This window comes from Anguilla anguilla, chromosome 3, assembly GCF_013347855.1.
Source record: "Anguilla anguilla isolate fAngAng1 chromosome 3, fAngAng1.pri, whole genome shotgun sequence".
Lineage (NCBI taxonomy): Eukaryota > Metazoa > Chordata > Actinopteri > Anguilliformes > Anguillidae > Anguilla > Anguilla anguilla.
In genome coordinates this window covers 5,813,752-5,841,626 of record NC_049203.1, presented here as the reverse complement: position 1 = coordinate 5,841,626, position 27,875 = coordinate 5,813,752, and the positions used below count along the sequence as shown (strand labels likewise).

The following is a 27,875-nucleotide window of genomic DNA, read 5'->3' as shown; positions in this document are numbered from 1 at the left end:
GCGCGCGCCTCCACGCGAGCGAATTTCGGTGCTCTAGTATTGTTCGCAGATCTGGCACGAGAAGGGTCACTGTTTCACAGCTCCTGTAATGCACACTGCCAGGTGTTGTACTGCGTAGTGACGGAGGAGGAAGAGGGGGGAAACACTGACAGCTCCTCCGCACTGTAATACCGTGTCACAAGGTTGCTTCGTTGAAACTGCCATATTTCTAATCGGGTTGTTTGAGAAGAGGCAGTAACGCCAAAAGGAAGACGACGTCGGTCGGTCCGTCGGAGGCTGAGAAGAACTGTCATACCATGAGTGAGTAGGCGCGTGAGAGAGACTACTCGGAGCCGTTATGGATACCATTGGGGTCTCGTTCTTGGACCCGCTGGATGATTATGAATTGATACACCGGGTTGGGAGTGGTACTTACGGCGATGTTTTTAAGGTAAGTGCAAAACCCCGCAGTCCGTCCGCCCGTCTGGTAATGCTGGGCACGCGGTTAAATTTGCTACTGTAGCCTACTACAGGAAAACCTTGCGGCGAGCGTGACAGGAATGTATAGTTGTTTTTATCGGTTTCATCAAAACCGATACTGTTTTTTTTAACAAACTAATATAGCTAATGTCATTCGTTAGAAGAAAGCTGAAACGTATTGTTGAAATATTGTTGGAAAACAATGATTTAAGATCGACATTTTCACCTTGACGAGTACGGATGGCATCGGACGGATTCACCGTATTGATTTGTGAACGATACGGAAACTTGGAGAAAGGATCTTGTTTGTTTCCTGAAAAAACGCTTTGTAGTTGAGTTTTGGTGAGATTGCCCAGTGTATTGTCACCTTGAAATTACCCCTACATTAAAATCTCAGTCATTTGAATCTGTATAAATTTATAGATTTAATAAAACAGCAGTTTGGTATTTTAGATTCGACAGTATTATTGAAGTTCCAGTGCGTTATAGCCATTCATAACAGCAAGTAATTCTTAGCAGTAAATTAGTAAGTAAATTCTTAGCAGTTTATGCAGAGTGAAATAATGTATTTATATGTATTCTTCATTGTTGGCTGAAATGTCTCGCCTAATAATGTGGTATAATGCAAAGAACTGGAGACAAAACAATACTCTTCAAATTGTTTTGGTGTCAATTAACAGAATTTGTACTACTGTTCATCGTGCGATAAAAACGATGAATGTTAGTTTAAGTGGCGGACCATTCCATTAAAGAGATTTGTTTTGCTTTTTAGTGCGCACTCTGCGGTTTTGGTTTTGAAATTGTCGTACGACGGAGGCTATGAGGTGTATGTGATTGTTTGATGTGGTATGGGTGTGCATGTGACCGCGTGCGAGGTGGCGCGTGTGTGGGTCTGAGAGAAATTTGAACTGTGCCTCCACAGTTCAGCTGAGTGTCGTATAGTTCTGTCTCAGTGAACGTTTTTGCAGGGAAATGTCGGTTTAAAAAAGAGTTGGTGAAACCCAGGATATACATTTGGTTGAAAAGCCAGATATAGCCAGACTATATCCAGATAAAGTCCTGAGCTAAATTTCGGTTATCCTAGTCCGTTTATGTCAAAACGTCTCCCAACCTTGACTTCCATCTCTCTCAGACGTATCACCGGTGAGATTGCTCACCGGGTTACGTCGTTTACGTAGGCCAGATCTATTAAATTAAATTTCCCCAAGGTGCGGGTCTCTCTCTCTCTCTCTCTCTCGCGCACACACACACACACACGCACACCAGTCTGCCACTGCCATCCAGCCCTTTTTGTTGCTCACGCTTTTAAGGCTTTTCATTTAAACAGACAAAGTGACCTGAGTCTGACTCTTCCCCCCCCCCCCTCCACATATCCACTATATATCAGATCTTTTCCTTGAAGTCTAAGCAGCAAACAGGCACATGAAATCTGATAAATATGAATATCACATTTTTTGTATCTGGCTGCACAATGTCTAATCCCCCCCCCCCCCTCCCCACACACACAAAATAAGATGTTTTTGTGACAGTGTTCAGAAAACAAGAAACCAATAGACTGTCTAAACACATCGATCCAAACTGGTCACTTGTAAAATTCTTGTGTGGGCGGCTGCTCAAAATGATTTGAAAATCCTTGGACACGGTTGGGTCAGTAAGTTGGATATTTAGTTCTGACGCAAGACCCTTTTCTGAAGGGTCCTCGCTGTCTGGCCGCAAATATGATTTCCGGGCATTGCTTTATTTGGTTTTTGTTATAAATCTCTGGGATGCCTTAGTTGTGTTCTTGTAGGAGTCTCTAGTAGTCAGTGGAGTGCTGTGATTAAGACCTGTGGGATTGCAGGTTCAAATCCTTGATGAAACACTGCTGCAAAAGTGCCCTTCAGTACAGCATCGTTTATGCACTTTTTGGTTTTCCAACTTTTTTTTTCTTCAGTGGCTTATCAAAGGGTTTCCAAGGGAAAGCTTTTTTTTTTTTATTAAAATTTTTTTTTTAATACTAGTTTCCGCACGTACACTGCTTGCATTAATGAATTCTTACGTTTCCATCATTTATGGGCAATATTTTGACACGATGGCGATCTGTCGTAGCTCCTAGCATTGCGCGTGCGTTCCAGTGTTCCCTTGTTTCTGTGCACCGCTTGCAGGCACGGACAGCATGTGCTACGTGAACGGCAGCATCGGACGGCACACGATCTGTCCTTATGTGGACACTTCGCAATCAGCTGAAGCTTGGCCCCGCATTGACCTCCCCTTCCTCTGCGCTAGCACTGAGCCCAAATCCTAAATCCTGAGCAGGGCTGAATCACATAGAATCAGAGGTCCGGGTCCTAGCCCGCCCCCGCACCCCCATCCTCTCCCCCCTTCCCCCCCCCACTTGTTTTGGTGTGCAGACACAGCCCCTCGGCCGCAGTATCCTGTGGACACGCCCCGAAACAGCGCTGGCTCACATCCTGTGACGTACGGCGAGGATGAGAGCGCGTGAGTGCCCCCCTCCCCTCTGCCCCGGCCCCCGCGATCGCTTCCCTGGCACCGAAGCGGCGAAAACGTGCCCGCTGTGCCCGAGCGTGCCAGCCTTACCCGCGCCACCACGAGGCGCTCCAGACCGAGTCACCCGTCACGCTGGCACGTTCCCCCCCCCCCCCCCTTTAAATACAGGCCGCTCTTCGGCCGGGTGACGTGCCGTTCCCCATCGGGCCCTCCTCGCCGTGAATGGGGGAAGTGTCTGCGGCGGGACAATGGGCCATTGTGACCTCCCACTGCGCTCTTCGTCCTCGCGCGCTCGCGTAGCGGCAGTGGACCATGGGTCAGCGGTGGGGGGGTCCGGGGGGGGGGGTGGTTACGGGCCCCACGCCCAGCGCAGGCTCCCGCCTCCTCCGGGCCGGGGCGTTTCCACGGAGATGGCACCTTTCACAGCCCTGGTCACATGCGTACATACAATACATGTAAGGTAATGTAATGCACTTCTTCCGTGAGCGTGGAAGCTTGGTTGCAGTTGGCATTGGCGCTGTAATGTAAAAGCGGGAGGTGTCCTCACGGGTGTGGGTTTAGTATGGTCGGTTCCCCCCCCCCCCACCCCAGTGCAAGCGTTTTCTGCGCACCCTGTTCCCAAAACGCTCGCACTGGCTTCAGCCCTGTGGCCCGACGGCTCTCTGTCGGCTGCGGCTGCTGCCTGCCTGCCTGCCTGCCTGCCTGCCTGCCTGCTTGCCTGCCTGCCTGCCTGCCTGCCTGCCTGCCTGCCTGCCTGTCTGCCTGCCTGCCTGCCTGCCTGCCTGCCTGCCTGCCTGCCTGCCTGCCTGCTTGCCATGTGGAGGGAGATCGCTGCGCAGCTCATATAAGCCTGCGCAGAGGCAGCGATCGCAGTCCGTACTGGAACGTGTCTGCGGAATTACGTGGAGTTACGTGCCCGTTTCAGCTTGTCTCCGCTCCGCCGGGACCTTCGCTCGCCCTCGCCTCTCCCCTGTTTAGTTCGTACGAGTGGCGTGGTTTGCGGAGAGAGAGAGCTGCGCTGAGGCCTGTGCCAGACCTGAGATGATGATGATTCATTTGGAAGGGGGAAAATGAGAGAAGAGGTGAAGGTAGGAAGGGCTGGTCTGGCTGTGATCGGCAGGCTTTGAGACATCCAGAGACAGCCCAGCTGAGAGACAGACAAAGCAGAACTGCCCTAAAATGCACGTCTGGGCCATTCCACTTCCAGCTGTCACACCAGCTCTCTCTCATAGCCTTCTGCCCTGTGGGCTACACCACAGTCCGTAATGCATAACTTTGTTATTTCTTTGTGATAAAGGGAAGCTTCAAATCTGGTCGCACAGAATAACACAATAAGTAACAAGTGCATAATAAACAATTGCTAGCTAGCGTGTGGCGTAACCTTGATTTATTTTTTACGAGTAGACGAAAGGAAAAGCTTTTTAAAAAAATATTAGTTATTTAAAAAGGCAGCAATAACGGCTGGTGATCTTTTCTTAGTACTTTACGAGGTCATCCTGGAGTACGCTGCTACGCTACATGGCCAAAAGTGTCTGGACACCTGACACCCAACATCTCATTCAAAATTATCTGCATTAATATGGAGTTGGTTCCACCCGTTTGCTGCCATAACAACCTCCACTCTTCAGGGAAGGCTGTGTACTAGATGTTGGAGCATTGCAGCAGGGATTTGCTTCCATTAGGCCAGAAGAGCATTAGTGAGGTCGGGCACTGATTGGTCATATAGTGTATGTCTTTTGCCGATGTAGAATCTTCCCCGAGGCTAGATTTGAGAGGTCTCTGGTGTTCCGGTGAAAGAGGAAGTCCTGTTAAGTTTCCTGCCCAGCTGATTGTCCCAAAGTCATAACAATAGTTATTTCAGGCGGTCGAAACTTCCCGGCTTTTTAGAGACGTTACTGTCACTTTAGTCACAGGAGTTCCTGCGCTGTAACAGGAAAAAAAACAGGAAGTGAGGCCCGGTCAAGCTCGTGGGGGTCGTCTATGCATCTGAAAACGTGCCCCGCTATTGGCCGCTTCTGTCATGGCCATGGTGACCGGAGAAGGTATTGTGGAGGTGGCCTTTTTGGTTTTTGTAGCAACAGTAGCATGGACATGTTCTCTCACCACTGGCATTAGATGCCACTTCGTCTCTGCTAGTACAGCACATCTACTTTTTTTTTTTTTTTTTTACTACGGGCTTGACCGGTTCACAGATACTATATGTAAAAAAAAACGAAGGAAGCAAGTGATCCCAGAGAACCACAGTCAGTGGTCAGACCCTGAGCATGTGAACTGTGACCCGGACTATGACTTCTCTGTATCGAGTCACATCAGGAGGGAAATGCAGACCACAGTCAGGCTAAGGAAACGACCAACCGTGACGTAAGCAAAGGACATTGATAATGATATTAACCATTGTAAGAATTCAATTAAACTGAAGAGAGCGAGAACACAAACTGAATGCCTTGTTCCTGCTGAGGCCCTACGCTCTTGTGTCCTCTCTGTGTTTTTCTGAGGAGTTTGAGGGCTCCTTTTTTCCTTTAGCCCATTTGAGTCAACGTATTGATTCCCGTGTCCCAGTTATAGGCCTGTCCTTGAGGTTTTCTGGAATTACTGCATTAAATTCAGTGTCTTTCCACAGTTCGTAGCATCCCTCTTACACACGCGTGCTTAGAGACAATGCGGCAAATTAGCAACGTTTATTTATACTAATAATTCAACTGCATAGTGACAGCTAGGAGGGTTTGCACACATTTATATGGATTTCAGTCATACCTAATGTAAGCCTATAATACTATTTTATTTTATCCTTTGACCTCTCTTTGGGAATTAAAATCTCTTTCATGAAACAGCTGAAATACTCATTGTATGGCAATGGCCAATAGAAAACATAAATAGACAAACATTTTGATTGTCACGATTGCTGAACGTTTGGAATATTTGAATATTGAAGTGACCTTTGATGTGACCACCTGATGAACATCTTTCCTGATTTGTGCTCAGCTATGGAGTAGCTGCGGGCGCCACATGTTAACCTCCTCCTCCAGTAACCTTGTTCTGACGGTGCAGCAGACACCACAAGGTGAAGCTAATCTCACCCTGCACACGCAAGCCGTGATGTCAGTTCCTGTATCTCTCGGATGGCTTGATATGGTGCTTCAATGGCCGCGCTGTGGTGGCTGTCTTACCATTCTAGAGGAGGAGGAGGATTAATGCTTTATTTTTCTGTGGGGAACAGTCGGTTTTTAGCTGCGACTGCAGCTCTGTAGCTCTGTCTGTCGGTCGGTCGGTCGGTTGGTCGGTTGGGTGGTCGGTTGGTCCACAAAAAAGTGTCCCACCCCGTAGCGGCCACAGTTTTTGCCCCAGGAGGCTGAAATTTGGCATGGACATTGGTCATGACCGAAGCTCGAGCTGAGTAACTTTCAAGGCCGATTGACCAAGAAGAGGGCGTGGCGATGGGCGTGGCCTATCACAAAAAGGCGCATAACTCCCGAATGGATTCACAGATTTGCACAAGATTTTGTGGAATGGTTGGTCATGAGCCAAAGAAGAGGTCACGTGTTTGTGTGAGGGTGTGTGCGTGGGTGCATGCACACATGGGTGCATGCGCATGTGCGGTCGCAGCTATTGCGGATTCGCGCTTGTTAACGTGCACTTTTCCGTCTGTGTTGTGCGTTTTTGTCATTTTTTCTCAGGCTCGCAACATCAAGACGTCAGAGATGGCGGCCATCAAGATTGTAAAGCTGGATCCAGGTAGGCAAATTCGGTGAATTAGATCCTGCTTACTCTGTTTGGTGGTTAATATGAATAATATGAGCTTTATTCATAGACCACCTTTCATGACAACGTTTTCGGCCAAGAAGTGACAATTATGACAAAAATGGCAAAACAAGTTATATAGTTGTCAACAAAATGTTAAAAACAAAACATGTTCAGGTAAAAAAGTTTTGAAATGATAAAATATAGCATAACAGGAAAATCCTGAAATCAGTCTCAGAAAGTTATTGGTTTCTCTCCATTTCCTGTTAGGCGATGACATAACTTCCATCCAGCAGGAAATCACCATGATGAAGGAGTGCAAGCACAAGAACATTGTGGCGTACTTCGGTAGCTACCACAGGTGCCAGTCCGCGGGCGGGGCCCCTGCTTTTGCATGGCAAAATTGCTTCACATGAACAAATGTAGCGTAGCTGGTTTTTATTTAAAATATCAGGCAAATGAGACACCCCATGAGCAATTCATACAGATTTCCCTTTGTTAATCCGCTTGGTTTCCCAGGCAACTTATCCCATCTCATTTCCATTGGCTTTTACTTTTCCCTGTCTTCTGTCTGTATTTTGTTTTTCAAATGTAGTCTGATCAGTGCATGATAAATTAAACATTTTGACATTAATATTCATATTAATAACATTCAGACTACTAGGAGGACACACACTTGCATCAGCTGATAGTACTAACTGCACAAACTGTCAGTCAAAGAAGGAAATGCACAGTTGCTTTCTGGAATTAGATATATCAGAAATTAAATATTAATAGTTAAGTGGACAACATTAACCCCATCCGCTCTACCTATACAGGGACAACATCAACCCCATCCACTCTGCCTGTACAAGGACAACATCAACCCCATCCACCCTACCTGTACAGGAACATTAACCCCATCCACTCTACCTATACAGGGACTACATTAACCCCATCCACTCTACCTGTACAGGAACATTAACCCCATCCACTCTACCTATACAGGGACTACATTAACCCCATCCACTCTACCTGTACAGGAACATTAACCCCATCCACTCTACCTGTACAGGGGCAACATTAACCCCATCCACCCTACCTGTACAGGAACAACATTAACCCCATCCACTGAATACAAATGTATACCAGTCTTACAAAATATGAGATACGATTTCCAAAAATATTTTGTTTTTCCCCATTTGAACATTCTAACATATAAAATGCACAAGTTACTGATAGTTTACTATTTGGTCAAACAATTTTCTGTGAAAACTGCAGGAGTCTAGATTGTGGTGGATACAGTGATGATTTTCTGTGAGCTCTTTGGAGCTGTTTTTGTTCCATGTTTGTTGAGTCATGTCTGATGATTGCTGCTGCTGTTGTGACATTTCGATGTAAGACTGAGGTGTAATTCCACTGCTGTGGTGTTTATGCCCAGGCTCAACTCAAAGGCTTTTATTGCATAAACCCGTCTGGTTTGAATCCTGTGCTTCTGCTTCAGTTCTGTGGCTTCTGATCGATAACAGGGTCCTTTTCTGTCTGTACCCTACAGCCAACTCAATTCAGAGAGATTTATGATCGGAAAAGTGAGAGAGAGAGAGAGAGCGTGGCGGAGGAGAAGGAGAGGGAGAGAAAAACAGAGAGGGTAAAACAGAGAGCAAGGAAGGGAGAGAGAAACTGAGGAAGGGAGAGAGAGCGCGTTAGAGAGGGAGGGAGAGAGTGAGAGAAAGAGAGAGCATGGGAGGGAGAGAAAGACAGAGGGAGAGGAGAGAGAGAGAGTGTGAGAGAGAGAGAGAGAGAGAGAGTTATCGTACTCGTCCACATATCTGATCTCCTCTCCTCTGTAGGGCATTAGCTGGGCATTCATTCCAGTTTAATCTGCTTTCCCATGTCCATGCTGAAGCATCTGTCTGGCGGCGTCCCTGTTTAAAATAAGCTCTCTGCAGATTAAATAAAAAAAACCACGCGGGGACTGAAAGGTCTCTAGGAGTCCTGACCTCCCCCCCCCCTGAAAAAAAAACCCGCAGTGAAGAGGTTCCAAGTGAGCGGGAACATGACGCAGGCGTTCGCTGCTGCTTCTCCTCAGGAACACCAAGCTGTGGATCTGCATGGAGTACTGCGGGGGCGGCTCGCTGCAGGACATCTACCACGGTGGGTCCGGCCTGCCGTCCGTCTCGCGCGCCTCCTCATCCAGTCCCTGCGCGCGTGGCTTGTGCCATCTTTTTCACGCAGTTGCTCACCCCTTAATGATAGCGATTGAGCCGTGTGGATTTAATGCGTTGTGACGCGTACAAGGTTTTTTTATTTTTTATTTTTTATTTTTTATAAATATTTCCACGGGTACACGTGGCAGCCGGGCCAAAAGGAACCGTGATCTCGCCTGCGGCTGTGGGACGTTTAAAAAACATGCCTGTTTAATGGTGCTCGTTCCGCATGGACATGCCCGTTTCTCCCACTTTCTGGAATTTAGCGAGAACTTGGCCTTCAGCAACATAAATGATCCCGACTTAAAAGAGGTGCTACGCCAGAGACTCTTTATGTCTAATGAGAGGTACCGGCTCTGCGCTGCTTCCTGTTCTGACTGGGGAGTTCCTGTCACTATTGAAACCGTGCAAACGGTTTAACCAGATTCACCGAGACCAAAATCCACTTAATGAGTGAATACGTGTCCTGAAACCCATCCCTTGTGACATATGCTAAAATGCAGAATCAAAATAGTTTTCTGAACATCTGTTTTTAAAGTACCAGCATGTGGGTGCTGGTTGGCTCGTCCTTTTAAGGCACTGTTAAAGTGCACGGACGGGCTTCGCTGTTGGGCATCGAAATCCGGACCGTGCCAATGCCGACTGTGGCCGGCAGCCAGTCTCCGGTTGCGCTAACCTGATGTTCAAAGTCTGGTATCCATTACACTGAATTCCAGTAACTTTGTTGCCACAGTAACGGGGCCCCTGAAGGAGAAGCAGATTGCCTACGTGAGCAGGGAGACGCTTCAGGTGAGTTGGGGGGGGTTTGGGGGGGGTGGCGGGGCATGGGGTGGGAGTTGGCAGGCATGGGGGTGAGGGTAGGGGGTGGTGGTGGGGGTGGGGGGTTGTATTTTGGACTCTGTTCTGCTCCAACGGTCGCTGCTGACCTCTCTGACTCTCCCTTTGCCCCCCCCCCACCAGGGTCTGCACCACTTGCATGAGACTGGGAAGATGCACCGGGACATCAAGGTACCGAAAAGCAGCTCGCGCTGCCCGCATCGCGCTGGGCAGGTCACGTGACGCCTGGAACGTGCCGGGCCGGTCACATGACAGCCCAGGACCCCCTGCTGAGCTCAGACGAAAGCCTGTTGTGCTAATGATGATGCTGACGCTCACTGCGCCACCTTGCAGTTGTTTGTACTCGGGTCAGCTGCGCATAACAGCCTGCAGCTGCGTTAGCTGTCATACACGAACACGTAAATGTGGTATGGGTGTTTTCTAAGTAAAGAGTGTACCTATTGCGCATGTAGAAACTGAGTTGTTTGGGTGTGTGCGGTGGGTGTGGTTGTGTGTGTCCGCTTGTGTGTGCGTTCGTGTGTTTGTGCATGAATGTGTGATGGATCAGTGGTTATCTCATCCTGTCTCTTCGTTGTATTCACAGGGGGCTAACATCCTTCTGACGGAACGAGGAGACGTGAAACTGGGTCAGTGAGGACACACACACACTTAGACACACTCCGACACACACACACACACACATACATGCACGCACCCATAGAAATTATATTTGAAATTTTGAAGTGATTATGATCAGTGTGTCATTTTGTTGTCAAAAACGATGCCGTTTTGCTTTTCACCAGCCTGTTGATATACTGTATGGTGATTTTTTGCGTTTTGCTTATTAATAGTTTATACAATATCTGTCAGCACAGGCAGAATGAATGAATGAATGAATGAATGGGTGAGTGAGTGAGTGCATGTGCATGCAAGTTTTTCTCTTGTCTTTCCTAAAACTAGCAAGTTTTCTGCTGTTTTTTCAGTCAGGGTGCATACTGCTATCCAATAGCACACATTCTATTGTAGGCCTAGAATCTGGCAACCCTCTCGGGCTTGGCTGGCATGGCTCCAAAAAGCAGGATGAGGGCTAGAGTCTTTGATTCAAAGGCCTGGTGTTAAAATAGCTCTGGATTCCCACTGCTCTGTGCAGGACAGCGCACCGGCATTAGGAAAAGGAGCAGGGCGCGAAAATGTCAGATCTGCATCAGAAATGAGTAGCGCAGTAGTTGTTTCCTTAGGACTGTACTTATCAAACAGGCGTCTTTGCGCACGAGTGCTGATCTAGGATCAGTTATATTATGGAGCGCGTAGTGGGTAAACTTAAGCTATGAACCAGGGAATGCTGACCCTAGATCATCGCTCGACTCCAGTGTATCAAAGCGTAAGTTTATATATGCGTGATAAATTTGGACGATAGTGTCTGTAGAACTGGCAGTTTTTTTTATTTAGTTGAATAAAGCACAGTTCAGCAGAACGTGTGCACCTCCATTTTTCAATTGAGACAGTCCAGCGAGGAAAATAACCTTGCTCATTAATAACACAACTGTGGTGTCTCCCCCCCCACCAGTGCAAGTCTCCACAGGTGAAACATGATGTGTCCTTCAGTAGACAGGCTCATATGTTTCTAAATAAAGGTACAAAGGTACACGACACAGCTTTTAAATTTAAGCTCAGCTGCTTAAGCTTTGATTACATTGTTTTGCAACACTTTACTCAAACCCTTCATCGTAAGGCTGACCTGGGTTCAGTTCCCAGGTAGGACGCTGCTGTTGTAACCTGGAGCAAGGCAGTTGGCCCGAGTTCTTTTGATCTACCGCATATGTCCAGTTGTAAGTGAACTTGTGAAAATGCAGAAGCTGTGTAAGTCACGCAGTATCAGAGCGTCTACTAAATGCCTGTGATGTAATGAAAGCAAGTTCTTGCTCTAGACACGGCTTCTCAAAATGTCTTGGAGTACCTCTTGCGTATGCAAGTTTTTATTACAAGCTTAAGTGCACTTCCTGAAGTTTAAAGAGCTCATCTGAGTATAACTCTATACTCCCAGGAAGCCACATGCCACCTATAGGGAAGTGGCTTGGTTCTAAGTACGTGATGCTCATGCTTGTTAATGCTGAATGTCCAGTGTACGAGTTTGTGGAATGACAAAATAGAGCCTTGATAAAAACGCAACGTTCTTTTTTTCTTTCTCTTTCTCTTTTGCTCCCTTTCTCTCTCACCCCATTTCTACACCCCCCCCCCCCCGGTCCTCGCGCTCCCCCCCCCCCCACCCTTTGTATTTCTCTGTCCAGCGGATTTCGGTGTGGCAGCTGAGATAAGCGCGTCTGTGGCCAAGAGGAAGTCCTTCATTGGGACTCCCTACTGGTACGAGAACTAGCCCCGCCCACGTCTGACATCACTACTGCTTGTGCCGAGGCGTTTCCTCTGGGATGGGCCTTCTCCACTCAGCCAGCTCAGCTATTTTATACAGTTCCCATTACTGAGGAATGATCACACTGCAAAAAAATAATTCTGTCTTAACAAGCATTTTAGTCTTGTAATGACAGAAATAAAATGAGATTTTAAATCTCAAGTCAAACTTACTGACTTGTTTTTAGTTACTTTCTGCTGTCGTCCTCCATCTTGAAATCAGTCAAACTGTCTAACCCCATTGGCAGTCTCTTTGTCACATTTAGCGGAAATAGGATTTTTAAGTGTAAATATAAGACTAAAATGCTTGACTGATTTATTTTTTGGGTTTTTTTTTCCAGCGCACAGAAATGGTCACACGTTTCATTGTGTATAATCATTTGAATACTGGCTATGTGGCATTGTATGGGAGTGGGAGATGTCTTATTGATTCATTTATATACTTTTTTTCAATAATTTTTTTTTCAGAATTATTTTGCTACTCAAGGTGGGCCTGAGCTTGTCCTAGCCCCCAGCCGTGATTTGGACTATCCGATTAACAATTTGTAGCCATGCTCATAGACGTCTGTGGGTTCTCCCCCGACACGCGTGGGGGGCACTGGCCTGCTTCTCTGGGGGGGGGGGGGGGGGGGAGGGAGGGCAGGGTCCTCGATTCAGTAGCTGGCAAAGTCAGGGGAAGTGTGGTGGCTGTGTTGGGAGTGAGTCAGTTGAAGGAAGTGGGGGATTTAGGAAGGGGGAGTCAGTGCCGGGCTTCAGAGCAGTGTGGAGAGCATTGTTCTCCAGCACTAAGGTTGTGTGTCGTATGAATCAGGCAATATATCAGTGACAGGGCTTTCTGGGTGCTGCTTGGGATTGATTACACTGTTTTTGGGCACACAAGCGAGGGGCACCTTGTACAGGCATGTCCTGGTAAAGCAGGGGAAATGAGATAGTGCTATACGCAAACACACTCATGCTCAAACGCGTTCACACGCACAAACATACACACATGCGCGCGCACAAACACACGCGCACACATACGCACACACACGCACAAACACACAAATGCGCACAAACACACACACACACACACACACACACATGCGCGCACACACACGCGCACACATACATGCAAGAATACACACACACGTGCATACATACATATACGCACACGTATACACACGCATAAATGTAAATGCATGTGTTTTCAAATGGGCGACAGTACGATTTAAGAGGAGTTATTGTTCATTCTGTCGGTCAGGATGGCACCAGAGGTGGCAGCGGTGGAGAAAAAGGGCGGGTACAACCACCTGTGTGACATCTGGGCGGTGGGCATCACTGCCATTGAGCTGGCCGAACTGCAGCCGCCCATGTTTGACCTTCACCCAATGAGGTAAGGACCTGGACAGGAAGGGGCGGGACTTAGAATAACACACACACACACACACACACACACACACACACACACACACACACACACACACACACACACACACACACACACACACACACATTACATTTTTACATTACAGGCATTTAGCAGACGCTCTTATCCAGAGTGACTTACACAACTTTTACATAGCATTTTACATTGTATCCATTTATACAGCTGGATATGTATACTGAAGCAATTCCGGTTAAGTACCTTGCTCAAGGGTACAACGGCAGTGTCCTTACCCGGGAATCGAACCTGCGACCTTTTGGTTACAAGCCCAGTTCCTTACCCACTGTGCTACACTCCGTCCGCATACATACCCTTTGCATGTGAAGGGGGAAGCCAGACTGCAGATTTCCTACTAGACTGAAACTATAGATTTAGAACTGTAAAGTCCAGTCATGCTGAAGACCTGGCAAAACAATAAGAGGCTCTCACTGGTACAGCAATCCAAACTGAATGGGCTCATAAAAATCTATTTGTTTCAGGGCCTTGATGCTGATGTCAAAAAGCAACTTTCAACCTCCCAAACTCAAGGACAAGACCAAGTGGTAAGATACTGTCAGTTTTTATAGATGTGTGCAAAGTTATAAAGTGCAAAAGGCTTTATTTAATGTAATGGGAGAGACAGAAATGACTTGTCAAAAACTTTTTTCAAGGAGGCAATATGAGTATGAGTCCTGATCGTTGCATTAGTGACTTCTACTGGTTGGTCGGTGCACCTGTCCAGCAGGGAGGGGATCTGGGGGAGATAGCGTGAACCTCCGCACGCATTACGCTCTCCCAGTGAAACTCCTCGCTGTCAGGTGAAAAGAAGTGGCTGGCGACTCCACATGTATTGGAGGAGGCATGTGGTAGTCTACACCCTCCCCAGACCAAACAGAGGATAGCGCATCGACCAGGACCGTGATTCACACGGGGAATTAGTATAACGACTAAACTGGGGAGAAAATGGGAGAAAAATGACAAAAAAAGAAGGCAATATGACGGAACACAGCATGGAACAGTAGAAAGAATTCAGCGCATGCACCCTGTGTACATATCAGAGCAGGCCAGCTATGAGTTACATTGTGTGGACCATGGCCTGATCATTCAACAAGAGACGCTGGCACCTCATTGTGCTAAATGGCACTGTCCCCAGCGATAGGACTGAATAATGACTGAATAATCCTTATTATTATTCGGTCCTATTTTGAGTCTATGCGGATGACCTCATCTCCCTTATCAGATGATCGGTTGCTCACTCCCTTCTGGTCTCCATTATTTAACACAATGCACAATGTTTGCTGTGCAAATCTTCAGATTTTCTCTTATCTCAAATTAACTGCTTTGACCTACATGTTGAGCGTTAAGATCGACTGTAGACTTTATAGAATGTCAGCTAATGTAGCATAGCATGTACCTTGTCAGTGTTAGTGTTGACGCTTGTATGGGAAATGTGTAATTGTTCATTGGTGGTCTGTTTTTCTTTCCCCCCTCTAGGTCTGCTGGGTTTCAGAGCTTTGTAAAGATGTCTCTGACCAAAAATCCCCGCAAGAGGCCGTCGGCAGAAAGGCTCTTGGAGGTAGAGTTCCCTTTTCCCCAGAGAGGAGCTTTAGACGATGTTTCTGAATAGCGCCCCCCGGAGGTCACAGCCAGAGAAGCCAGTCGTGCGTAGAGCTGTGATTCCTCCCTGTGGCCGAGAGGCTGGCGGCTGCTCAATTGGGCGTAAAATCAGGGGGCGGGGGGCGGTGGGGGGGGGTGTTTGGCTGTGAATTTGCTGTCTGGACTGGAGCGTTAGAGATCCACCTGCTCTGTCTCTCTCTCTCTCTCTCTCTCTCTCTCTCTCTCTCTCTCTCTCTCTCTCTGTCTCTCTCTCTCTCTGTCTCTCTCTCTCTCTCTCTCTCTCTCTCTCTCTTTAGCATCCGTTCATGACTCAGCTGCTGACGCGAACGCTGGTCATCGAGCTGCTGGACACGGCAAACAACCCGGACCTCCACTTCACACACACGCTTCTGGAGAACGACCCGGACGTGAGTTCACACTCTTCACACACACACACTTCACACACACGCACACATACACACTTCACACTCTTCACACACACACACGCTTCTGGAGAACAACCCCGACGTGAGTTCACACTCTTCACACACACATTCTTCACACACACACTTCACACGCACTCTCTTCACACACACTCTTCACATACACACACACACACTTCACACTAGCCCTTCTAGAGAACAACCCAGACGTGAGTTCCTTCTCCATCATGCACACACACATACACACATGCTCTTCACCCACACTCTTCATGCAGACGCGCACGTACGCACGCACGCACGCACGCATGCATGCACCCGCACACACACACACTGGCATGTGAGCAGTGAGTGGTTACATCTCTCTACCTGCATGTGCTCTCTCTCTCTCTCTCTCCCTCCCTCCCTCCCTCTCTCCCCCCTGCGTGTGCTCTACCTCTCTATCTCTCTCTCTCTGTCTCCCTCCCCCTCTCCCCCCTGTGTGTGCTTCACCTCTCTCTCTCTCTGTCCCTCCCTCTCTATCTCCCTCTCTGTGTTTGTGCTTCCCAGTCGAGCGACGCCTTCCCTGATAAGATCCAGGCCGAGGGGAAGCACCTGGCTGTGGAGAGGACTCTGTCGGAGGAGCAGTGTGAGTGGACTACTCCCCCCCCCCCCCGTTTCCTCTCCACACGGCGTCCTGCCGTCCCGTCGCCCCCGCGGCTCAGTTTCAGCCCCGCCGAACTTTGGGTTCAGCGCTGGGCAGCACGTCGCCTAGCGACGTGAACCTGAGGCTTCCTCAAGCAAGAAGAAAAAAAAAAAAAACGGCACTGGCTGCGATTATTAAAAGTGGTGGCTCTGCGACTTGACGTGATCGTTGTGTTTTGCTGCGGGGGGAGCGGAAGACCATAACGAACATTTTATTGGTTCAGGCAAGTCGAGTGCCTGATGGCCCATTCCACAAATGGGGTTTGTGGAACCTCACGCTCCCATCAGTAACCCTTTTGAAGAGTAGGTTTTTTTTTTTTAGAAGGTTTTTTTCAAATCTTCAAGTCAGTATTCTGGAACTCATAACTCAACACTGCTCAAAGGGTTAATGTCGCCAACAATGAGCTGAAGGTGCCGTCACTGGCTTCCGCGGCCTGAGTGATGTCACAGGGGATACCGTACTGTAGGCCCCCTGTTTTACCCAGAATTCCACAGTTCCTGGATCTAACCTATCCTGGACTTTTTAAATGCTCTTAATGAGCACTTCTAAATTGTTTATGAGTGAACTCCAAGTGACAGCCAGTCCCTGAAATGAGGTGGGGGGTATGGGGGGGTATAGAGGGGGGGAGTCCAGTTCGTGGGCCAGCGCTCTGCGATGCTCTTGGAAAGATTAGTTTAGGCCTGAAGGGGCCTGCGAGAGACGGAGGGACGGAAGGTTCCTGGCTGTGGGCGAGGAGGAGGAGGAGGAGGAGGAAGGCCGGAGCTCAGCCTCCAACAAGAGGCCCCTCAGTGCCGGGCGATGACATCACTCGCCCGGGCGCACAGAGGTGGCACTGTGGCGTGGCGCGGAGATGCCGTGTTCTCCGCGGCCGTCCCCTCACGAGCCTGTCCACCCACACGCATGGGCAAGGCCTCGCTACAGGGCATCGCAGCGTGGTATCGGGACGGGGGGGGAGGGGGGGGGGGGGGGGACACACAATACAGTAATTACAGTGGAGCTTTTGTTTGGAGTCACATCGGTGCGATTACAGCACACTAGAGCAGACAATGCGTCCAGTCTGTGGAAGAGAAAGGAGAGCAGTGTCAGAAACGCACACAAACATGCATGTTTTATGTATGTACACACACATACTTTCACTTTCACTGGGACATGTATGTGGATGTATGTATGTACACACACATACTTTCGCCTTCACTGGGACATGTATGTGAATGTATGTATGTATGTACATACACACGCATACATTCACCTTCGCTGGGTCTGTTTCTGTGTCCATTTGCTGAGTGTGGTGTGACCTCTCAGTGTGCATAGTGCAGGAGGTGTGGCTGCCAGTTGGGTAGAGCCAGTGATAGTGATGGAAAAATGAGCAATTGTCACACTAAAAATGGAGGGAGTTACCCTATGCTACCAGTGACTCACTGATTTGAACAAATCAATTGACAGCTAATTGTAGCTACGCCCATCTTTGGTGTTATCACTAGCCAAGGGTGTGGAAAGTATCTGTCACCCAGAACCATTTCCCTCATTGTGCCACCATAGAAATAAAGCCAGTAATGTGACAAACATTCCGATTAATGTTCCAAACATTCCAATTAATGTGCCAAACATTCCATGAATGTGACAAACACTCCAACGATTATGACAAATATTCCGATGAAAGATTCCAATTTTTTGAAAGAGTGCAGAGTGGAACGGAGTGTCGCGGTGGGCGAATGCGCTGTGCGGATTCACTCTCGCTGTTCTCTCTCCCCCCCCCCCCCCCCCTGCAGTCGACCACGTGAAGTTCGGACGGCCCTTGCGAAAAGAGGTGGAACCGTACCCCGATCTGGTGAGAACACCCCCCCCCCCCCCCCGCCCACTTCCCTCCGTCTCCAAACACCACGGACGTTTGTGTTCGTGACAGCAACTGGGGGGGGGGGGGGGTTTAGAGAGAGGAAGAGGTATCTATGGTGCAACTCCAGGACAGGATATCCTGTCCCTGAAGTTATCCCAGTAGAATCTGTAGGAATTCACAGTTGGAAGCAGACATCTGAGGCCCAGAGCTCTGAACTCTGAATCTGTGGGTACTGTGGGTTTGAATCTTGGCCCAGTGCCCTTTCAGTACAGTTTCTCAGCTTCATCTCAGCTACGTTGTCTTGGTTTTGTGTTGTTTTCTGATCTTTTTTTCCTTAATAATAAATATGGAGACATACCTAGTCGCTTGTAACTATTATTTGTCATTGAATACGGTAATAAACGCAGGTTTGGACTTTGGTCCCCACCTCCCAAGAGGTCAGTGGAACTACAGTCGAGGATATTCATACAGCCAAGGATTATGGGAATTCAACAGCAGCCCCATTGGATAGGCTTATAAAATTATGGCAACAGTGTCCCTAACTGTTTTTTTTCCCCCTTTGACTCCCCAGGACTACGATGACTGGAGTGTCTCAGGGGATGAGGAAGAGTCACCGTAAGCCGAAGCACTTAAGATTAAGTTAACTTTACCCGAAAAGGGTTAAAGCAGGAAGGAGTCACTTATAGGACTCCTTCCTGCTTTAACCCTCTCGGGTCCATTTTTTGGGGCCCTAGGATATTCATATACGTAGGCCTATAACGGAAGTGTCGCATATCATTTTTCTTTTTCAGTACAAACTTGCCTTGTGTGTTATTTTATCAGAGATTCTTGTTAGGAGAATTTATAAATGGCAAATGGATGCATTTGGCAAACCGTGACCCTCGGCGTCCATTTTGGCTCAGATCTGAGGTCTCTCTTTGCAGGAGCCTGCTGGAATGTGTGGAGGCGGCGTTGTTGCAGAGGTGAGCCACGGCCCTGGCCTCTCGGACCCGAGTTTGCCGCTGCTCTCCAGGGCCATCGAATTAACCCTTTCAACACCTGGCCAGAGGGGCTTGTGGATTCTAAAAATCACCTCCCATTTGCAATGTTTTGCCAGCCCACGTTGCCCTTTACGATTTGACACGAACCCGGTTGGTTACCTGCCAAAGTGGCTGTTAGAGTAGAAGGTCTTACCAGCCACAATCAACATTTTCCAGCATTTGGCTGCTGGTGGGTGGTAACTGCATACCCTGCTGGTCACTGGACCAACTTTCTGCAAAGTGGAGAATAATACTCTTGTGCCATCCTCTTGCCTGCATGTGCCATGAGATTTACTTTCCTGCAAGTTGTCTTAGTAGCCCAACACCTCACCCCAGCCCTCATCACTGCCTCTAAACCAGATGCCCAAAGTTTCCTTTCACTGGAAAGGTGTAATTGTGTGTTTCACTGTGCTGCACATGGGAACACACGGCCTGTACATGACAGTGAAAATGTAATTACGTTCCTGCTCTGTTCTCTCAGTGTAAAACGATGCCTTTCCTCTTTCTCAGAAACTATGGTGTGATGACATTTCTCATATTTCCCACGTAACACCAAATGTTCTCACAGTTTTACTGGAAGGCAACGGCCATTGCCACTATGGCAGTAACTTTGTGAGAATGTTTTGTGTCTGCTGGGATGAGAAAACATGTAATTGTTTGCTGTGTAACAAACAATCTTTTTGCAAAATGTATTTCACCTGTTATTCTCTTCCTCTCTCTGTTGCAGAAGCTTAACAATAAAGAGGGCTCCCTCTGGTGAGGTGAGATGGTATTACAGTTCTGAGAACTCCACAGACTGTCCTCCTTATGCAGTATTCAGCCTTCCCAACACACACATTTAAAGTGCATGAAAATGCTAGTAGAGCTTTTTTTTATGATCACACTCTGCATCATTAGCGTAGTATATTTTATACTCTTTCCGTGAAGAATATTAAACCCAAAGCTAGCTGTAATCTTCATGGCTGGATAGTCACTAGACCTCTAAAAATAAACAGAGACGATTTAGGTGTGCATGTACCACTAATCATACTTATCATACATGAAATAAGCTGCATTGTGCATTAGCGCCTAATTTCACACTTCAGTGCATGCCTCTATGTGTTAACAGTGCTATAAGCAGTTATAAGCAGGCTGTAAATGGATGGTAAATGGACTGCATTTATAAAGCGCTTTTATCCAAAGCGCTTTACAATTGATGCTTCTCATTTGCCAGAGCAGTTAGAGGTTAGGGGTTAGGGGTTAGGTGTCTTGCTCAAGGACACTTCGACATGCCCAGGGCGGGGTTTGAACCGGCAACTCTCCGACTGCCAGACAATCGGTCTTACCTCCTGAGCTATGTCGCCCCAGGCTGTGCTGTAAGCAGTTATTCACGGCAGAATCTCTAGTGTTAATTCAGCTCTAACCAAGTTTATGTGAGTGCAATAGGGACCATATGTACACTGTAAGAGTTAATCTAACACTGCATATTTAGCTGCGTTCCATGTGCTGTGCTGTTCCTGTTCTGCTGCAGGCTTCTGGGGAGGAGGGAGGTAGAGGAGGAGTGACGAAGAGGTGTGGTTTGCTGGGCGCCCCTCTGGTGACCAACACGTCCTCCCTGCCCTGCTTCACCTCTCTGTGCCCCGCCCTGGAGGACAAGGACCTGACCCTCCGGCCCAGCGCCACCCTGCAGAACAACTCTACCCTGCTGCCCAACTCCAACGCAGGTACCGCACACGCTCAGCTGCAAGGCAGCCCACGCAGGTACCGCACACGCTCAGCTGCAAGGCAGCCCACGCAGGTACCGCACACGCTCAGCTGCAAGGCAGCCCACGCAAGTACCGCACACGCTCAGCTGCAAGGCAGCCCACGCAGGTACTGCACACGCTCAGCTGCAAGGCAGCCCGCGCAGGTACTGCACATGCTCAGCAATAAGGCTGCTGCAGCTCGTCCTCATAGGGGAACCATTTCTATATCTGTAGAACCTTGTGGGACCTGGCTCATAACTCACTCACTCATTCTCTCACTCACTCACACATTCACTCACTCACACATTCTCTCACTCACACACTGACTCACTCACTCTCTTACTCTCTCACCCACTCACTCACTCACTCACTTACTCACACATTCTCTCTCATCTTCCCCCCCTTCCTCCATTCCGCCTCCAGCGCTGTCCAGGTGCTCCGCCAGTCAGGACATCAGGCTGTGGTGCAGCGACGCTCCTGCAGGGGGTGCCGTGGAGGCACGGAAAGCCGCGGGGGTCCCCTCCGCTCCCCGTGTCCCCCCACTGTCGCCGGAGTGGAGCACGCTCAGACGGAATAACGAGGAGTCCGTGAGTTGCGTCCGTCCGTCCGTCCGTCCGTCTGTCCGTCTGTCCGTTACACGGGCCAGCGCAGGGAAAAGCGAAAGTCACTGTTATCCTTTAGCAACAGAACCAAAATGGCCACATTATTAGAAAATAAGCACTTTCTGTGGGCTACGTATTTCTGCGCGAATTCCAGAGTGCTTATTTTGTAATAATGAGTCCATTTGGCTTTTTTTTTTTTGCAACACATGAAAAACAGCCGCATTATTATAAAATAAGCACTTTCTGTTAGCTGCATATTTCTGTCCACCGTGTGACCTTTGCCTGACCTTGAATGTCACCTCCTCACACACTAACGAAGGCACTAAGGTAGGCCAAGCTGTGGCAAATTCAATAAAGCACAAAATAACACACGAGTAACATGTGTAATAATATGTGTATTAACGCAAAGGCAAAAATGCAATAACACAATATCACCATTTTATGCGTTAATTCACTTCCTGAATCGCTTGATTTTTTTGTTGCTTCTTATTCTATTTTTTTTATGACTAGGAGAGCCAAAAACATTAAAAAAAAAAAATGAAAATAAGAACAGGAAATGGTAAAGATCAGAATTTAAAGCTCAGTTATGCCTTTTGTTGTGTTGCTTTTCCATCTTTTCATTTCTAATTTAGAGAGCAGGTTGTCATGGGCTGCCCCCCACACCCCAAGTCCATGTGAGTATAGCACCCCCTGCCTGCCACCCCTTCCCCCCCCACCCCCCCACCCGAACCCTGACGCAGCGACCGATCCCGGGTTAGACACTAGGTGCAGAAGATGAGAGGGCAGATCTGGGTGTGCGGTCATGTATTTATTTTGCTCTGTTGTTTACTAGTTTTTTTTTTCCACACATTTGCTTCTTATTAGTTCCGTCCTCTGCATCATGCACCGAGAGTGCTATAATGCATGGGGATGGTCAAACACTGCCTCTCTGGGCAGCCTGGTCCTGGTTTCATCACATTCATATTCATCATGTTCTTTAATTCCCCTTGTCATTCTGACAGGAAGTCGGGTCTGACAGGAAGTCGGCTCACGGGGCGTTCGTGGTGTCAGTCGGTTCCGTTCCTCGCATTGCGTTCCCCCCTCCCTCATTACCTTGCATTTGTTAAACGGTGTCAGTGGATGCTTGCGGTGGGATGGCATTCTGAGGGGCCGTTGCTGTGTTTTTGCAGATGGGGGCCTGCTTCTCGAAAGTGTTCAACGGCTGTCCCCTCAAATTGCACTGCGCTGTCACCTGGGTCCTCCCCAAAACCAGGGGTAAGGATATATAAGCCACAGTGTCCCGCTGAAAGCTAGAGGTGTCCCACAAAAAGCTAGAGAGGTCAGAATGTCCCTCAAAAAGCTAGAGAGGTCACAGTGTCCCGCAGAATGCTTGAGGAGTCACAGTGTCCCACAGAAAGCTTGAGGAGTCTCAGTGTCCCACAGAAAGCTAGAGGAGTCTTAGTGTCCCACAGAAAACTAGAGGAGTCACAGTGTCCCTCAAAAAGCTAGAGAAGTCACAGTGTCCCACAGAAAGCTAAAGGGGTCTCAGTGTCCCACAGAAAGCTAAAGGGGTCTCAGTGTCCCACAGAAAGCTTGAGGAGTCTCAGTGTCCCACAGAAAGCTTGAGGAGTCACAGTGTCCCTCAAAAAGCTAGAGAAGTCACAGTGTCCCACAGAAAGCTAGAGGAGTCACAGTGTCCCACAGAAAGCTGGAGGAGTCTCAGTGTCCCACAGAAAGCTTGAGGAGTCACAGTGTCCCACAGAAAGCTTGAGGAGTCTCAGTGTCCCACAGAAAGCTTGAGTAGTCACAGTGTCCCTCAAAAAGCTAGAGGAGTCTCAGTGTCCCACAGAAAGCTTGAGGAGTCACAGTGTCCCTCAAAAAGCTTGAGGAGTCACAGTGTCCCTCAAAAAGCTAGAGGAGTCTCAGTGTCCCACAGAAAGCTAGAGGAGTCACTGTGTCCCACAGAAAGCTAGAGGAGTCTCAGTGTCCCACAGAAAGCTTGAGGAGTCACAGTGGCCAACACAATGTGGTCAGACCCCTGTGCTCTCACCCCATCATGTTCTCAGATCAGTACCTGATCCTGGGGGCGGAGGAGGGCATCTACACCCTTAACCTGAACGAACTCCACGAGGACACCATGGAGAAGGTACAGATTAGAGAGAGAGATTCTGCACACCCTTTTCTCTCATTCTAACACATATATGAAAACATTTAAACTTATATTTAATTGCGTATTATTACATATATAAATGTTGTAATGTCAGAGGGGTTATTTCTCTTTAAGATTCCATCGTTGATTGTGTTGCTATTAGTATATTGGGTTACTGTTTGGACTGTTTGTAAGGACTCTCTGTCTGTCTCTTCATCTTTTTCTCATAGTTGCTCCCACAGAGATGCACCTGGCTATATGTCATGAATAATGTTTTAATGTCTGTCTCAGGTAAGGCTTTTCCTGCACACAAACACCAGCATATGTGTGTGTGTGTGCAAGAGTGTGCGTGTATGTTTAGGTCTGTATGTGTATGTGTGTGTGTGTGCGATAGTGTGTGTGTGTGTATGTGTATGTCTGTACTTGTATGTGTGTGTGTGTGTGTGTGTGTTTGTGTGTGTGCGAGAGTGTGTGTGTGTATGTGTATGTCTGTGTGTGTGTGTGTGTGTGTGTGTGAGAGAGCGTGTGTGTGTAGATGTATGTCTGTACGTGTATGTGCGTATGTGTGTGTGTGTGTATGTGTATGTCTGTGTGTGTGTGTGTGTATGTGTATGCGAGAGTGTGTGTGTGTGTATGTGTATGTCTGTACGTGTATGTGCGTATGTGTGTGTGTGACAGCTTTGTTCCTGCTCTCTCTCCCCAGGTAAATCCTCCCAGTTGTTCTCTCACAGTCTGGCCTTGCTGTTTGACCAGCGGAGACACCTGCAGAAGAGGCAGGGCCACCTGTCGCTCGGCACCAACCGGCTCACTGATAGGATCAACCCCAGGTAACGCTGCCGCTCCGCCCACTGGCCCCCGGCCCCGGGTTCGAGGAGGCCCACAGGGGAACCGTGTTAGCTTCAGCCTAACTGTTCAGCATGCACCACTGATCTTATCGCTTTCGATCTCCTGGAACGGTTGAGGAAGTCAGTGTGCGTGCGTGGAGCTGAATGGAGAGCAGCATTAAAGTTAACAGAAGAGCAAAAAAATAAAAAATAAATAAATAAAATTTTTGGGACTTGGACCTAATACCTGCAGAGTTTAGAAATGGTCTGAAGGTTCTGTGCTTCCTCTGTCAGCAGGAAGTTTGCGGTCTCCGTGAAGATACCGGACACCAAAGGCTGTCGAAGGTGCAGCGTGGGTAAGCGGTGTTTTGCTTCACCTCAGAGGCTAAATCACTGTAGCTAACGGGGAAGCAATGAACCATGGTGGTTAGGGAACTGGGTCATGACCTTTTTTTTAAGGCACTCTTTCTTTCCTTCCCTCCCTCTCTATAACTTTCTCTCCCTCTGTCCTTCTCTCTCTCCCTCCGTCCCCCCTCTCTCCATATTTCCCTCTCCCTTTATCCCTCTCCCTCTTTTTCTCTCTCTCTCTCCCTTCTCCCTCTCCCTCTTTTTCTCCCTTTATCATTCTCCCTCTCTCTCCCTCCCTCCTTCCCTCTCCCTCCCTCCCTCTCTCCCTCTCTCACAGTACGGAACCCCTACACTGACAGCACGTTCCTCTGTGGGGCGGTCCCGTCCGGGCTGGTGCTGCTGCTGTGGTACGAGCCCCTGCAGAAGTTCATGCAGCTCAAGGTTTGCTCCTGCCCATGTCTCACACGCACCCCTTGGGTCCCGCTAAAAACTACATTTCCCTGCAGCTCCTCCTGCTCCTGTCTCACACATACCCCCCTGGGTTCTGCGAAAAACTACATTTCCCTGCAGCCTCTGCTGCTCCTGTTTTCAATGAAACACTCTCAATATTTACACCGTGATACGATTTACACATTATGGAAGTCAGTAATCTTCCCACGCTGCCCCCTGCTGCCTGTATAACTTCATTGCTGTAATGTGATCATCCAGTTTGGTTTGGTTCCTGTTGTATTGTTTCTACTCAACTATTCAGCATTCAAACACTGCGGGAATTTTATCTGAGCATTTTGGCTATGGACACGCAATGTACCAGTATATTGTCTTGTGAATTTTCTGGGTGCTGTGTTAGTCTTAGGAGTGAACTTGAAGGAGCTCTATTCTCTCATTGAATTCCCCGCAGCACATAGCTGTGTGCTTGCCTGAGCCCCTCTCCATCTTTGAGCTGCTGGTCGTGGAGTCCGATGAGCTGCCCCAGGTGTGTGTGGGGGTGAGGGGGTGTGTCACGGACAGCCACATCCCATCAACCAATCAGCAGGTCAAGTTTGACATCATACACCTGAGCAACGCGACCAGTTTCTCTCATTCAGGTACTGTTATTTGCATCTTGTGCGTAGATGCTGTAATTGAGATAAATATCTCCTGTATGTGTTCATGAGTGTGTGCGTGTGTGTATGTGTATATGTGCGTGTGAGTGTGTGAGTGTGTGAGTGTGTGAGTGTGTGAGTGTGTGAGTGTGTGACTGTGTGTGTGTGTGTGTGTGTGTGTATGTGTATATGTGCGTGTGAGTGTGTGAGTGTGTGCGTGTGTGTATGTGCGTGTGAGTGTGTGTGTGAGTGTGTGTGACTGCTCTAAATAAGATGCACTGCTCCTGTGTTTGTTACAGACAGTGTGCCTCTGAAGGCTGTACAGGTGACACAGCTGGACAGAGACACTGTGCTCATTGCATTAGAAAGTGAGTATGCACTGTGGTACTGATCTTGCTGATACTGATCTCGCACCTCAAAGGGTTAATATAGGACAGGCGTGCTGACGTCACCCCTCGTTCTTTTCTTCTTCTCCTCCCCAGAGACGGTGAAGATTGTGAACATGCAGGGTTTCCCTAGCAAAGATTTGGCCTCTGAGCTGACCTTTGACTTTACCATCGAGACACTTGGTGAGAACAATCTGACTACTGCATGAGCACTCAGGTTGGCATAAATATGACCGTGACCATTGCCCTCTCTCTCATTCATTGCTATATAGTTAAATGCAAACGTACTGGGGCAGGGGACACAGTTTTGATTGTTTTCGCTTTGTGCTCCAGCACATTGGCTTTGAAATGATACGGCGAACATGAGGTTAGAGTGGCGACTGTCAGCTTTAATCTGAGTGTATTTACATCCGAATCTCTTGTGATCCATTTTGGATTCACAGCCCTGTTTATACATATAGTGCATAGGTCTATACTGAGTGTGTAGTGGGAGGGGGGCAGTTTTCACAGATGGGTTTGGTCTATACTGGGTACTGGGAAGCTGACTGTAGCTTTGTGTTAGGATTGAGAGTGACATCATTGCCTGTGTTCAGTCTGCCTGCAGGACAGTGTGCTGGCCTTCTGGAAACATGGCCTTCGGGGGCGGAGTCTGCATAATAATGAGGTAGTGCACCCCGCCATGATTGGTGAGGGGGTGGAGTCTGTGGGGCTGGATTGGATTCTCATTCCGTCTGGATGTTCTGTTTGCTGAAGAGCTGTTCAGCCACACGGGGAAAGTTTTGGGGGTAAATCCAGTAGTTTTCCAGTTTGGAGCTCACTACAAGTGTTCTGCATGTGAGTTTACCCCGTCATGAAGGTTCAGAACAAACCAGCTTCAATAATGGCAGAGTGTTTATTGAATAAGATTATAAACACAAGGGACTCCATGTCTGTTCCACCACAAATTAGTTTCCTGGTAGTCAAACCACATGTGCATTTGCAAATGCCTACAGTCCAATTTACTGCAAAGTATTGATTCAGTATTTTAATGTTTTGTGGCTGCATTTCACATTTGAGCAGTGAACTCTATGGTGCTTCCCACAGATCACACAGGAGGTAGTTGATGAAAGCCGCATGTTCCGGGTCCTGGGGACGAACAGGTAGGCTTCTGATCTCATCGTCTCTCGCTAGAGACAAACCAACAAACCTGTTGAGATCTTATCCATTTGTTGTAAAAAATTTTAAGAAAATCCCGAATCCAATCCCGTTTGACCATGTCTGTCTTTCAGGGACATCGTTCTTCAGAGTACCCCTACAATGACCCCCTCTGCCACGAGTAACCTCTACATCCTGACAGGCCACGAGAACAGCTATTGAAAGAGGAAGAAAGAGGGTTGCAGAGGTCAGAGGTCATACTAGAGAGAGAGAGGTAAAAGGGAAATAGACACGATAAAGGGGAGAGAGAGAGAGAGAGTGTGAGATGAATAGTGCTGGATGTCAGGCACGGGGACCGAGGGGCCCGCACACACTGCCTGGGGCCAGACTAGAGACCGCCCCCCCCCCCTCCCCCCTCTGTTTGGGAGAATGAGCTCATCCTGGGAACAGACAGACTCAAGACCTGGATTTACCTGGAAAACCTGGAGAGGGGAACAGGAATCTTGTGTGACACACTGGACCATGTGGAAGATGAATCTTCATTTCGCGGCGCTCGCATACACACACACACACACACAC

The 27,875-nt window shown here is 48.2% G+C and overlaps 1 protein-coding gene across 5 annotated transcripts; it reads left to right on the top strand.

Annotated features, from left to right (window-relative positions):
- Positions 1–19: 19 nt before the first annotated feature.
- map4k2 (mitogen-activated protein kinase kinase kinase kinase 2) lies at positions 20–27,875 on the top strand. Of its 5 annotated transcripts, none has more exons than XM_035410638.1 (32): positions 20–430; positions 6,621–6,678; positions 6,955–7,045; positions 8,753–8,817; positions 9,604–9,659; positions 9,831–9,878; positions 10,291–10,333; positions 11,975–12,047; positions 13,333–13,464; positions 13,995–14,057; positions 14,989–15,070; positions 15,408–15,518; positions 16,080–16,158; positions 17,985–18,043; positions 18,621–18,664; positions 18,973–19,011; positions 19,796–19,829; positions 20,579–20,771; positions 21,216–21,379; positions 22,027–22,068; positions 22,564–22,648; positions 23,440–23,519; positions 23,753–23,813; positions 24,226–24,349; positions 24,644–24,702; positions 25,032–25,135; positions 25,593–25,779; positions 26,076–26,144; positions 26,259–26,345; positions 26,756–26,826; positions 27,246–27,301; positions 27,431–27,875. In XM_035410638.1, exons 1-32 carry the CDS (start codon positions 338–340, stop codon positions 27,516–27,518), a joined length of 2,640 nt encoding a protein of 879 aa, XP_035266529.1. In that variant the 5' UTR covers positions 20–337; the 3' UTR covers positions 27,519–27,875. The 5 variants fall into 5 exon arrangements, 4 of the variants coding, with proteins under 4 accessions (XP_035266529.1, XP_035266528.1, XP_035266531.1 ...); XM_035410637.1 differs by having other exon boundaries at positions 24,641–24,702; XM_035410640.1 differs by lacking the exon at positions 22,027–22,068 and having other exon boundaries at positions 24,641–24,702.

Coding starts and splice junctions, on each gene's coding strand:
- map4k2 (XM_035410637.1), top strand. CDS start 338: ATGGATACCATTGGGGTCTCGTTCTTGGACCCGCTGGATGATTATGAA. Junction 9,879..10,290: donor AGATGCACCGGGACATCAAG/GTACCGAAAAGC, acceptor TTGTATTCACAG/GGGGCTAACATCCTTCTGAC. Junction 19,830..20,578: donor AGAGGGCTCCCTCTGGTGAG/GTGAGATGGTAT, acceptor GTTCTGCTGCAG/GCTTCTGGGGAGGAGGGAGG.